This window comes from Drosophila eugracilis, unplaced genomic scaffold (assembly GCF_018153835.1).
Source record: "Drosophila eugracilis isolate 14026-0451.02 unplaced genomic scaffold, ASM1815383v1 contig_2154, whole genome shotgun sequence".
NCBI lineage: Eukaryota > Metazoa > Arthropoda > Insecta > Diptera > Drosophilidae > Drosophila > Drosophila eugracilis.
The window spans coordinates 1,993,358-2,007,792 of NW_024573038.1; the positions used below are offsets into that span (position 1 = coordinate 1,993,358).

Consider the following 14,435-nt stretch of genomic DNA (forward strand, 5'->3'; position numbering starts at 1 on the left):
GACTTCTCCCTTCATCTCATTGTTCTCGAGATTTTTGCATTTTTCGTTTTTCTGGTTTTATCGCAATTCGCATTGGGGGCATCTTAAAAGCCTACATGATTTTTATCACATATAGTTACCGAGATATCAGCTTTTTTACAAAATGCGAAAACCGCCTGTTAAGTTTGGTGGGCGTAAGAGTGGGTGTGCCCGGATAATGGTACCATGAGATGCGCTGGCATCTCAAGATTATACATATTTCATTTCAACTTTTTAGCTATAATAGTTCCTGAGATTTCCGCTATTTTAGTTTTTCGCGATTTGTGGGCGTTAGAAAGGGCATGGCAGGAAATAAACTTGCGCTGTGTATGGACCTCAAGAATATTCATTCTTAATCTCAACTTTTTCTCTCTTATAGTTCCTGAGATCTCAGACAGGCAGACGGACATGGCTCAATCGACTTCGCTATTGATCCTAAACAAGAATATATATACTTTATAGGGTCGGTAACGCTTTTCCTACATGTTAAATACTTTCCAACGTCTTAAGTACCATTTTACTCTACGAGTAACGGGTATAAAAGCATTGACGAAAGTTATAAGAGTTACAAGGGTTTTAATGGGGAAAGGGAACTGTGGAACTGCCGGACAATTTAAATTGAATTAGCTGCTGTCAGCAGATCGTGGCCATAAACAACAGTAATGACGGCCTACTGGTAGTCCACTGCCTATTTGGGGATGCAGCTCACGTAGACAATGGACAAGTTATTGGCCACCGACAGCCGTCGCTGGATGCGTGATATTTAAGAGTGGCCAAAATGGTTTGTTTTGAAGTTGTTGTCGGCAAAAATATGTAATTATGCCAAGGTCGCAGAGAAGTCGAGGTCGGGCTAATGAACTTTTAAGGGTAATTGAAAAAAACGAAAACGGTAAGCTAAACATGCCTTTAAAGCTAAAAATATTTTTAATCATAATGAGATGAAACTTTCTGATATAATTATCTGCATAACTACTTAGTAGCTTACTAATCTTATCCTATCCATCCTATTTTTACGTTTATAATAAAAACAAGAAGAAACGCTTCAGTCGAGTTCCGCGACTATAAGATACCCGTTACTGTTTTACACAATTTTAAAATATTCATTTTGCTAGTAGAAATTACAAAGCGCCGCCTATTGTCAGAGAAAGCATGTTGAGTAACTGACATACACTGTAACATACACTGTGATATTATGGACGGCACAGTTTTTTGTGGTTTGTGGGCGTCAGAGTGTGCGTGGCCGGATAATGGTACCACTATAAGATGCGCTGGCATCTAAAGATTATACATACTGAGTTTCAACTTTCTATCTTTAATAGTTCTTGAGATTTCAACGATTTTAGTTTTTCGTGATTTGTGGGCGTTAGAGTGGGAAAGGCAGGATGCTGAAATAAACCTTTATGCTTAATCTCAACGTTGTCTCTCTTATAGTTCCTGAGAACTGAGCTTTCATACGGACATACGGACGGACGGATCAAGAATATATGTACTTTATGGTGTCGAAAACGCTTTCTTCTACCTGTTACATAATTTTCAACGAATCTAGTATAACCTTTTACATTACGATTAACGGGTATAAATACATTTATTGTTAATCGTAACATTAATATAATTCATAGATTCATATAGTTTCATGTTTTATATTATTTTTAGATTTAAATGAATCATTAACTTTGCTAAATATATGTTTAGTAATTTTTAGGGTAAATCCTTAATTTTAACCTGTTTAAAAAACCGAAAAATCTAAAATTATATATTTGTTACCTTCAATCGACGATTGTTTAATTTTTGGTATCAAAATACCAAGTTTTGAGTCTGTTTGCAGACTAAATTGCCTCTCTGTTGCTCTTTTTGATTAGTTAGTAATTTCTTTAAGGTAAAAATGCACTTCTACATAGTACCGGTCAATAGATTCAATTTATTTTTATGACGGATTTGAAAGAGAACGTGACTGCCCGCCAGAGAATTAGCAATTCAGACGGCCACCTCACCGGCTAACTGTAATAAGCGTGCTATAGTCGATTGTATTCCCACGTACGCTTAGGTTTGATTTCGCATCTTAAATGGAGTTGAAAGTGAAATCTCTTCAAGGTTCCACATAATATTTTAAAAAACATTTCAAGACCATTCCATGGCATTAACGAGTTGGAATGCTAAATATAAAGACACTTAGACTTGATGGTATGAAACGAAACCATTATAAAATAGTTGTTTATACAAAATCGAAAATATTGTTTTCCGTTTGAAAGTGAATGACATTTGAATTACAATTTCTGCTTAATTATAAATTTTGTAGCCTAATTTCTCTTAAATTGTGTGCTGCAATTAGTACCTACTAAACCTATCACTATATTCTCGCATTTGGGTAAAATAGTTTTTTCAAAACCATTTTTATTCTACGAGGTGTGTTCAAAAAGTAAGGTGACTCTTCAAATTTCGCGAATTTCAAATTTTTCGATTATCGATTTTTTTGTTTTGTTATATTGGTACACTCTTCCCTAACATCTGTACCAAGTTTCAATGGAACATCCTCTTTTGTTTGGTTGTGAGAGGCGTAAAGTTACAAGTTATTTTGCGAGCTCGGCGATTTTTTGCTATCGAAAAATATGGATCAAAGGATTTGGATTTTTTGGCCAAAAACAACACCACAATAATGCCTCAGCCACCATATTCACCGGATTTGGCCCCATGTGACTTTTTCTTGTTCCCAAAACTGAAGATAATCGAAAAATTTGAAAAATTTGAAATTTGAAAAGTCACCTTACTTTTTGAACACACCTCGTATAACTTCTAAAAGGTTTCGATAATCGAAAAATTTGAAATTCGCGAAATTTGAAGAGTCACCTTACTTTTTGAACACACCTCGTATATTCTTTCATTCAAATGATTATAAGCCCATTGAAAGAGTTTTTTACTTAAGCTTAAATGTTCTTGAATCAACTCAAATCAACTCATCTCAACAGATCAATAACAACTATTGTCTTTGTTGATGTCTTTATAGAATTTATATATTTTTGATTATTTCGAATAATAAATAAATCTTATATCGAATAAAGTCATAAATCAGAATAAACTTACTATATCAACATAACATCATCAAAACTTAATACATCCTTAACATGTCATAGAAAAAATAAGATTTTTTAAAAATCCGAAATATTGCTTATGTAGACAGCTTAGCTTTGGCGAGTATGAATAACTTTTTAAACACTGAGAACAACAAATTTTCCTTGGCTTGGCATTTTGTTTACTTTCAAGTCCAATTGCGCCACTGGTCCTTTAACGGCCTAAACAAATATCAAAGGTCAGTCAACCGCAACCGCACTCCAACCTTGACCCGGATGCCCAAAACAATAAATGTTGTAATGTCGCCGTCCGGCATAGGAGTTCCCAAAATCATTCGAGTGTGTTCATGTGTGCTTTCCACTGCTGACCAAAGTCGGCACGTGTTCAAAATGCTTAATTGGCCGGGAAGCCTGGACTAGTCTATATATATATAAATTTTGTGGCTGCCAACAGGTTTTCAATGAAAACGCCTGTGGCCAAAAACAAAGGGTTAGGTCCAGGTGAGAGAACTGTTCCCTTGAATTATTGTTATCACTATTTTTGCTTAGCTTCTGACCGGGAGAACTAATAAATTTTGACCAAGGGTTGCGGTCACCGGTCTTGCCAAGTGACCATTTCGAAAGTCGGGCACTTGAAAAACTGTTTGGGAAATAAACGTAGCCACCCATTAACCCACTTGTTGGTTGGCATTGCACATCATCAAAATCAACCAAGTACGGTAAATTCCGCATGAAATCGAAATTGCATTTAAAACCAATTTTCTGTATAATTAGCCAGCGAGTGCAGTTGGCTGCCCTTCGGGTTTTATAGTGTCCCTCGAAGACCTAAAACTTAAAAACTACCAACTAATATTTTTCAGACACTTATAATGGGCCAACGGCTTCGACGCTCCCGGAATATTAAGTAGCCGCCGCGTGCGCCAGTCAGTGGTATAAATACGCAGCGGGCTGCCTTCGTTTGTCATCAGTCAGCTCTTTGCTTTCGAACCAAGCTCAGTTTTAAATCAAAAAACAAAAACCAAAAACCATCATGTTCAAATACGTTAGTTTTTGATTTCTAAGTAACTCAAAGAGTATTTTTAACTGATATTTGGCTTTCTTTCAGGCCGTTGTCATCTGCGCCCTGATTGCCTGTGTGGCTGGTAAGCCAGGATTGCTCCACGCTCCTCTGGCAGCTCTTCCAGCTCCTGTCATCGCTGCTCCTGCTCCAGTCGTCACTGCCGCCAGCAGCCAAGTTGTGGCCAGGACCTTCAATGGCATTGCCGCTGCCCCAGTGGTCGCCCAAGTTCCAGTGGCTCCCGCTCCAGTTTTGAGGACCCTCGCTGCTCCCTTAGCGGCTGCTCCTCTTCCCGTTCCTGCTCCTGTTGCCTTTGCTGCTCCTCTTCGCGCTCCCCTGGCTGCTCCCCTGGCTGCACCCCTGGCTGCTCCCCTGGCTGCTCCCTTGGCTGCTCCCCTGGCTGCTCCTATCCTTAACAGAGTTGCACCATTCGCTGCTCCCATTGCCACACCCTTCGCTGCTCCGTACACCCATCCCTATGCTGCGCCTGTTCTGGCCAAATACACCGCTCCATTGGCTTATGCCCCAGCACCTTTGAACTATGCCGCGCCCGCTTTGTGGTAAAGGAAAAAACATTCAGACCCCAGGGATTAAGCAACCGTTTGTGTGTCCAATGACTGATAGCCCTTAATAAAATTCGTTAAAATTAAAAACTGCATTGTTTTTTCTTAGCTGGTTTAACTCGGCTGGTTTTTCATGTATTTTGTAAAGGGTATTTGGGAGAAGTCCTTTGACAGAAATAAGTAGACAGTATATGTTTATTTTGCGAAAACTTACATTTCCAAAAGTAAATATGGTTGGCACACACAGAAATATTTTAACAAGTTTTTGTAGAGAATAAATCTTCATTATACAATGGCTACCATGAAGTGATTTGTAAATATAAAACAACGCATTTTCATATTATACAAACTTACAGGGCATTGGAACATGACCAGGATACCTTGATACTTCTGTCATTCAGTCGTCCACTTTAAGCTGTATTCCTGCATCCAATACTATCAGATCTCCGATTCCCCTAAAAAAATGCGGGGACACATGTAGAGTCAATCGCTTGTGTCGCGTCGTCGCTTTTATTCAGGTCATTTGTGTTTCATTGTCCCACATTGGCTTCGTCTACGGTTGGTTCTAAGGACGAATTATGGCACATGGGTGTAGTGTGTGTGTGTTTTTACCGGGGATAAATGGGGGGTTGAGTGGATGGTTGGGTGAGGTCGTGTAGAAGGCCACTCTCGGGTCGAATCGTTTTTCATTTCCGTTTCGTCGATATTTGCCATTCATTTGGCATTTGACAAACAATGCAAGAAGCGAAGCGCAATGAATGACCAATAAATGTTCGAATTATTTTCGTGTTTCCCCTTTTCGCTTTAAGGCCATCTCGGATATGGCCAACTTAAAGCCAACGTTTGGCCGCAAACAACGCAACATCTGAAAAAAGGAAATTAAGAAAGTAATGCCGAGTAGAAAGCGAAAACTTAAACAGCAAAAGAGATAAGAGGCAAACATACACGCAATTCCTACACTACTAAAGCCTCTTTTCACTGCCCCTCCCTTCGCAAACTTTCCCAGGATTTGGTCGGGGCTGGGGAAATTTTCCATGTCGACGTTGGTTGATTTTCAACAGCAGCGCAAACGCAGCAAAGTTTATCCTCAATTAAACTTTTTGTTGTTGCGTAAAATTGCGCTTGAAGTTGGCCCCGGCATCTGTCTCTGTGTTTGTGCCTCATGTGTGAGTTTGTGTGAGGGTGTGTGCTCACATGTACACAGAAAGAAACGTTTTGGAACGCGTATTTTACATATCAAAATACAATTTATCATTTAATTAATCTAAACTGCACATTTATTAAGCTAAACTTACAAATCTTTATAATACATGAAACTGATAATAGATTTCTTTCCAAATTCTGAATTTTTTTTCTGTGTATATGTATGTGCTATAGGCCGTACGTCAAGCTCAGGCCCCCTGTACTTCCCATTTATCCGAATCTTCTGCCCTACGCCCTACTTCTTCTATCTACCGCCACCTTGTCCCATTTCCACTACCAGCCACCATCTTCATTTGTTAGCTTAACTTTTAACTCCACTTGCCTTAATTTTTTGGGCCAAGTTTATTGTTGTTGTTCATCTACTCGGCACAATTTTTCGGTAATTTCCGCCCTTGTCTATAGCAAGAGCAAGGGTGAGGGAAAGGGAAAGGGAAAGCCCCTAACTTTCCCATTTAGCAGCCCCTTTCCTTTGTGGTAGGTGGCTTTTCCTAACCATCTGAGCCTTAGAATTTCATTAGCTCGCTTCGTATGCGTTTTAATTTGTTGCATCATTGCCTTGTCGAGTTTTTCTTTTAATTGAATCAATATCAACTTCTGTGCCCGACTTCCTTTCACTTCCTGCTTTATTATCATCTACTGCCGCTGCGGGCGAAAAGTTTTTAATGCATATTTTCAAGTAATTACCAAGACTTTTTCATTAGGGTCTGCAGAATGATTAGCGAGTTTGGCGGTTTTGGTGCACTTGGTTAATTTCAGCTTCCTTAAAAACCACAGAATATTATTAAGTTTAGCCTGGCTAGGATAGCACTTTTATCAATTTTAAATATTGCATGTTCCAAAAATATTTTAGTGTCAACCCTTGACTTCGTTTCGTAAGCATTTGTCTTGCGAAAAGGAGAAAATCTGTTTTTTGTTGAAAATTGTTTAACATTTCAATATCATTCGCTGCTGATTTCAATATTTACTTTAGATCGAAAGGACTCCACATGCACATGCCAATGGTGCAGTAAATTCTTTAAGGACTCGAATATCGAATCCGCACAGGAAGCGTGTGCATGGGGATGTGGAAGTACATCGCAGAAATCCAAGCAGACAAAGCGAGCTAGACGTTTGGTCGGACCCGTTTCCGGTTGTGGTTGCTTAGGCCCCTGGATCCCTGATTCCAGGATACCGTCCCCCGAAAGGAAAGGGCCGGGGCTCGGAACGGGGACTTGGCCAAATAACGGCACTCAGTCACTCAATGCGGTTGCTTAGCCTTTCAGCTACAGACCGCAAAAATCCAGCAGCCTTTTCTGGCTTTTGATATGACGACAACGGAACGAGAACGGAGAGCATCGCATGGCGTATTCGTTGTGCATAGGGAGAAAAAATTCTGGAAACAGTAAACCCTTTTTTATGTATTTTAGCCGAGCTTGAAAGTAATTAAATTATTAGATATATTAATGTTATTTTATGAAATTAAGAGCTATTCTTCTTTGAAATCTGTAAGTCACTTAACAAGTCAGTTTATTTTAAGTCATAAACTCATTCGTTGGAGACAAACCTTTCTCGCAGTGTACGTATACGTGATTTGTTTGCCAGAGCAATTTACATGCCCCGGCGATGGATGAGATGCGAGATGTGCGACAGAGATGGCGCTGCCGATGCCAATGGAGATGGTGATTCGAATGGAGATGTCGAACGCCGGATTCTTTTGCGTGTGATTGTGGGCTATGTGGGCCGTGTCTGTGGGCGGTGCATTGTGGGTGTGGCTGCTGGCACTTTGACATTTGGCACCCTCGCGAAATTTTCAATTTCCGTACGCCAGGTGGCGTCCGGGCGCAACTTTAATCGCCCAAATGCAAATCCAAAACGACGCGTGGTTAAGCGTCTAAGTAATGAGCAGCTGTCGGATCCCAATTTGCATCCACGCCAAAGCCAAACCCAAAGCCAAAGCCAACGCCAAATGCAATTGACAATGGAACGAATCGACAAAAGCTTAATCAGAACTAATAGAAAAAGCATCGGGTGGCTGGTGAAACAAAAAAAAACGCTTTGCCATGTCTGTTTCTGGATTCCGGCAACGCTTCACTTCCTGTCAATTGCCATGAGCTGGGGGATTTAGCTGAGCTAAGCCTTTTCCATTGAATGCGGATTATTGCATTGATTTTTTGTCAATATTACGCATACGCAGAGCGGGCGGCAGGTAAGCCAGCTAACAAGTAATGGAACGTAATAAAAATCCCCTTAGATAACATTGTTATCGCAAAACGTGGCCTCTAAATTAAAGTTCTAGTTAAACCAATTAAGGCACTTCGTTGTACCTTTAAAATGGTTATTAATCGGATTTAAGTAGTAGATATAGGGTTATAGGTTGTCCTTAAGGAGTTGGTATATAGAACTTATTAAAGTAGAATATTAAATTAATAAATATATATATTTAATGTATTTAAACTAGTATTTTTTTATAAATATTACCTTGACTCACGTAAAAATGTTCATTAAATGTAAAAAAGAAAGAAACCGTTTTAATTTTAATGCCAATGGTGAAGTTAAGCTGAAGTCTCTTCTGTTAAGAAAGGATAAAGATAAAGGATGGGGTCGAAAAACAAATGGGAATTTTCACTTACATGCATCCAGGCAAAGGACATCGAGATACGAGCTTTTCAAGCAAATTTCCTTGTTCGCAGTGCCTAAACAAAGGGAAGAATTTCTCGGGTTCCGTCTTCCGGTTAATAACCCCTTTTCTGTACATGCGCCACGAAGGAGAAAGTTTTTCCCGAAGTTTGTTTTCTGGCGCGTGTGTGTAAGTTGGGGGAAAGGGTTTTCCCATCCGGGGCACCCACACATGGGTACCATACATGCTGACGCAGCTCCTTCAAATCCGCTTTGGGTGCCGAAAACGAAAAATAATTAATTAAGAAGTGCAAATCATAGCAAAATTATGCGGGCTGCCAAATTAAAACGAAAGTAAACGCCACCAACAGACGAATCACAAAGGAAGGCGGCAAATTGTGGGATGTAAGCTAAATTAATGCCTTACGACACGAGATGAAAGCCAGGGAAAGTGGAAATGTGAATGATTTTCGGGGGACTCACATGGAGGAGTTAATGAAGGATTGCTGGGCCTTGTTGATTGCGAGGTTGGTGTCTTGCCTAACAGGATTAAATACACCAAAATTGACTATACGGACAAATCTCTTACATGTTCCTGAATATCATAGTTCTTAAACTAGAATATAGCTTAGTTTTAAATTTGATACCTAATCACAAGGAATAGCAAAACAGTTTTCCATCCCATCACGAAAACTTTCCCGTAGCACGTTTCAAGTTTATAAATTCGCAATCTGAAGAACAATCTGTCTGGCTCTAATAAACTGCTGGCCAAACAATTTGCGGTCTGATGACATACGTTTTCCTCCCCATTCCCACCTGCCACCACCCACTTTCTCTTCCCAACCATTTCCCCTTACAATTTTTAGGGGGCAAAAAGGGAAACTGCTTGGGGGAAAACTGTGGAAACAACTGCAACTGCCAAGGCTATTTAAAAGCTTCAACTCGAACTCAATTCAACTCCTTGAGTGTCAGTTCGGATTCCGTCTAGTTGGCCACCATTTGAGCCCACTTTCACCTCCCAACTCACCCGGAAACCTGTGGGTCGACAAGCAAAACTCAGTCACAACACCTGAGGGCAACTAGTGAGAGCTCCGGCACTATAATCACAAGAGGTTCCCAGGGTCGACTCTATCTGTCTGTGTATTTAAACTTTTGTAATAATCTACGGCAAATGCGCAACGTCAGCGTCTTTAGTTGGTTGAAATTACCCCAGCCCCTTGGTTTTACTTGGAAACTTCTGGGGCGCCATTTTGCTTTTGCTATTTGTGTTGCGACTTTTGTTGACGCCGTCTCCAGCCTCAGAAATCCAGTGCCAACTGCAACTGCCGCTCCCGGCGCCCAAACTTTACCTTTCCCCAAATTTCATTTACAAACATTCCGGGAGAGTCTGCAAATTGAGTGTTTAATTGCAACGCAGTTGCATTCCAGATGGCACCAGCAACATATGCACCGGGCAGTCGAAGCTTTTGGGCCTCTTTATGGCCACGTTTTACTCTCCGCATTCTCGAGTTTACTAGGTGAAAAATTGTCGGTCATTCGAGTATGGCAAGGTTGCATATTTCGAATTGCATTTCAAGTTTACTGGGGAGTAGTCTTCTCTTACGAAATATTACCTTTAACGAAGTACTGGCTGAATATGATCCAGTGGCTAAGAATGTTTAGTTTCTAACTAAATGGCAATTAATAAGCAATATCAAGTTTAAATTTTTAATCAATGCTGGATTCCTGGTGTTGAACAAAGTTTGAGTGATAGAACATTTGTCTAAGATGCTGATTTTCAGGGCATTTCCCATCGAATACTTCATTTGCTAACAGAAAACATTGCTTGTAAACTCATTATATAACTGCAATAGAACGTTAAATATTCCTTAATTTTGTATTTAAATGGTTTGACCTTTGAGCCCATCAATCTTTTTGGTAAATCGTGTGATCTTTACCATCCCAACTCTCATTCAGATCCCAACTCCCTTTTATTCGCGACGGTGAGCCAATCATTTCACTTACGTTTTCATTTTGTCAAGCGTCAAAAGTAATTTGCATTTAGCAAATATTTGCTGGCACCCACGCCCCCCCTCACTACTCACTCCCTAGCAGCCTCCCTTCATCCACATACCCAAAGAGCATCCTTCTCGCAGGACGAACATCAAAGTGGCATCCCGCCATGCGTGTCAAAGGCGTCGGCATAGCTTTAAGTGTAACTCGCTTACCGTTCCGACTGTCAGTCTTTCGAAGGTGGAAGGTAATGGTCGGGGAACCCCCTTACGTTTTTTTTTCCACCCCCGGCGCTTTTTGCGGTGCGGAGGCGTCAAAAGTGAAGCCGTCAACATCGGCGGCGACGTGGCTAAAATGAGTTTTCAACTCAAGTGTTGCCAGGACATGGCCTTCGGCTAAGCAGAGGGGCTAATTTTTGTGATGGATTTCTGGCTTGCTCTTTTTTCTTCTTTTCGACTGAAGAAGTGTGGGTTCTGCAGTCTGAGTCATCTGTTATGTCTGCTTTATCGCCGCCGTTCATTATTTGTTTAGTTGGAAAAACTTTTAAATTGATTCAAATACAGACGGAAACTCATCCCACTGATAAATAATATTTAACGTATTTTAAATCGGTAAATTAGAAGGAATTCTGATAATTTTCTTCCAAAATTACCAAACATAATCTTCAAAGAAGCTTTAAGGGGCTTTACGATAATGAAAACTAATACTTAGTCGTCCTGGGCAGAGTCGACTTTTCCTCTGTTTTACCAGCAAATTGAAAACTGTTGGAGTTATTGTTTCGTTGCGTGTATGGCAGCGATAACTTTGTGTGATTTTTAAGGTGGATTGTGGAAAGAGGGAAAACTCAGCGAGCGGCAAGTGCAAAAGCTTCGCCGATGGTCGTTGTTGTTTGCTTTGAATTTTTCAAATCGCCCAACCCAACAACCATTTGGCAAAGCTGTTTCCCAGCCACCGATGCTGCAATGCTCCTGTGCATTTTGTTGTACTTCCACGGTGGCTGCTCCCGTGGGTGGTTCGATAAATTGCACAATTGATGGGCGGGGAGTAATTCCATTAAAAGGAGTTCGAACCGCCACTCTGGTTCGTACGTAAAATACTGATGCAGCAAATGGTGTAGGAAATTTTCTAAAAGTGTTCAGAAGCTGAGAGTTAACACTATACATTATGTTAGTGATAATTATAATTTTAGTTAGTATATATTTAAAATCGTATATATTAATTATATTCTAAAAAAAAAAGTGAAAAGAGCAATAAGAAGAATTTTTAAGATATTTTAAAATGTTTTGGTGGCTTGAAAAAGTCGAACAAAGCTAATTTAGTGCTTAACTACGAACTTTAAATGTACGAGTATATTATTTTTCTTTAAACATTTTTTAGTATTCCGAGACCCGAAAACTTGCCGTTCGACCCATTCGCTCCCATTTCCTATACACTTTTTTTTGTTGGAAACTTTTTAGCATTTTTAAGCATTGGAGTTGTGCTGGGTAAAACCTCTTTGTTTTGCTTTTGACGATGGCTCTGTCTCCGCTCCGGCGGCTCTCTACACCGCCCCCACATCCCCTTTCTATCCCCTTTGCCGACGCTTTTCCACCTGACACGGATGCACAGTGCGCACGTGTTCAATAACAATTGTGTTGCATACTTTAGTGCGCCAGGACAAAAGGATGGCATTAAATTTTAAAGTCGAGCTTGCAGGCATCGCCGAGCAAAGCGTCAAACGGTTTACAGCAAATCAATTAGAGCTAAGAACTTTTCCAGCGCTAATTGCAAGAGATTTTCTTCCTCTTCTGCTGCTGGTTTTTCTTCGCCTTCTTGTTGACTTTGTTTTTCCGTGGAAGGGTGGGGGAAAAGCGCGGCGCGGCAAGGCAGCCAAAAAACTGAGCAGGAAAATAAAATAAGTTCCAGATGGACAAAGGAACAGCCCCATCCACCAACTCTCGGCCACTCGGTTCTACAGAATTGTCGGGGATTTATCATGGAGCGCTTTGTAAGGCTTTTCGGGTCTTTGCCGGCCATGTCTGCATTGCGTATTTCCTATTCGTGCAGTTGAAATTAATGTGCAAGCCTTTTAATTACACGACAAATAAGCAAACAGCCCAAAAAGTTTTTCCCACTTTGTAAGAACTTCAAGATGGAAAGGAATGAGCTATGGGGAAAATCACTTTGAATTCGAGGGCTGCAAGTTAGGTGATTGCTGAGGAGGAATTTGGCCAGATATGAAAATCAAAGGGTAATATTGAAATGAAAACTAACTCCTAGTTAATACAACAACAATTTGTTAAATCATAAAACTCATTTTTGAAAACAATTTAAATGGCCATCCCTTATTAGCCCATTCCGGCAACATTAGTTGAGCCAACATATCTCAGTGTATGTGTTAGCCACTAATTAATTTGGCTTTGACTAAGAGAGTTGAGAAATCGCAGCCAGCTTTTGGGGACAAATTTTTCTTTAGTCCAACGGCAATGCGGTTGATTCACGACTCTTCTTTGGCAACTTTCCTCCCCAGACCCCCCAATTTAAGTGTAAAATCGAGGAAAAGTTTATCAAAATGCTGCTTAATCAGCTTTATTTACATTGATAGCATTTGCATTGCATTTTCGCAGGGAGCAAAAAACAAAAGGAGTCGAAGGGCAGAAGGAGAGCGAACGCAGCATGGCGTAAAATGCATTAAAAGCGAGGCAAACAAGTCTGAGGGGAACTCCCGCAGGACTTTTCCTCCGCACCTCGTTCAGAAGTTATGCATTTTCAAGTGTCTGAGTAAAGGTCCTATTACATAGAGAGTAATCAACGTCAAATAAAATGATATTTTATTGTAGAAATATTTTGTTAAAATCGCAAAATATTCAATAATAAAATAGTATAAAAAGAAATAGTATTTTTAATATTTTGAATAATTTAGTTTATTAATAAATGGAGTATAATTTTTTTCAATGTTTCAAGATAAGTTTGAATTTTTCCCGCGTGCAGGACTACTGTGGTCCGAGTTTGGGATCTGTGTCGGGTCCTGTTCCTGTTCCAGGCTGCTCCTGTGGCAGCTCCTGCTGTTTACAAAGCTACTTAATCGAAGTGCTGCCGATGCCGCCGCCACTGGCATATCCTGAATATCCTTGCCCTTCCCGTTCACTTCCTCCTTCACTTTCTGTGTACATTAAATGCACATTTTTTCTCCTTTTCGGTTTTGCAGCTTCCATTTTTTTCCGTTTGTGTGCATCCATTTGCTTTCTGTTTGCTTCCGGTTTTCATTAATGGTCTTAACATAAAAATACAATTTGCTGACGTTTAACTGGTTTGGCGGACGTTAATAAATTTTTAAGCGTTGTTTGATTTAATTTTTTTATTTTTGCCACAACTTTTGCGACTACCCCGAAATGTGCCGAGAATTGATTGATTGCATCGCCCCGATGGGGAGATATTCCAGCCGAAGGCTCTCCAGCTAGGCCAAGGTGTTGGAGTTGGTTAAGTGTGTGGCCTGGAGGGTTTTCCGCCTGATCACCCTTCCAATCAATCTGTTTACGCTTATGGATTCCCCAGCCGGAGTGCTTGCTAAGGGGGAGTTTTGGGGATAAACATCAAGTTTGCTAACTACTGCTTGGGCTAATGTATTGCCTAAGCTGTAGAGAACGTTAATTAAATAGCGAAGAGGAGAATCCGGATAGCATTTCGAGAGCTAAACAACAATACACAACACTCATTCTATAACAACAAATATTTAAGAGCTCCTACTCATATTTTTAGTTTTAGGAAAACTTTTCTAGGTTCGACCAAAAATTGTATTTTTGATATTAATGGTAGTTAATTATATAATTTATTCTTTTTGAATTTTTAGTTATCAACTTTCCAAAAAGCCCCTAATCTTAATCTTATCTTTTAAAGGTTACAAGGAGGAAAATACTTTAATGTACATATTTTCTTTATATAAAATTTATAGATATATATATA

At 40.0% G+C, this 14,435-nt stretch overlaps 1 protein-coding gene across 1 annotated transcript; it reads left to right on the plus strand.

The window, feature by feature from the left end:
• The first annotated feature begins 4,046 nt into the window (after nucleotides 1-4,046).
• On the plus strand, nucleotides 4,047-4,793 carry LOC108108455 (cyclin-dependent kinase inhibitor 1C). The gene is made up of 2 exons (XM_017216509.2): nucleotides 4,047-4,125; nucleotides 4,189-4,793. The coding sequence occupies exons 1-2, from the start codon at nucleotides 4,114-4,116 to the stop codon at nucleotides 4,702-4,704; spliced, it is 528 nt and encodes a 175-aa protein (XP_017071998.1). The 5' UTR covers nucleotides 4,047-4,113; the 3' UTR covers nucleotides 4,705-4,793.
• Nucleotides 4,794-14,435: the final 9,642 nt, after the last annotated feature.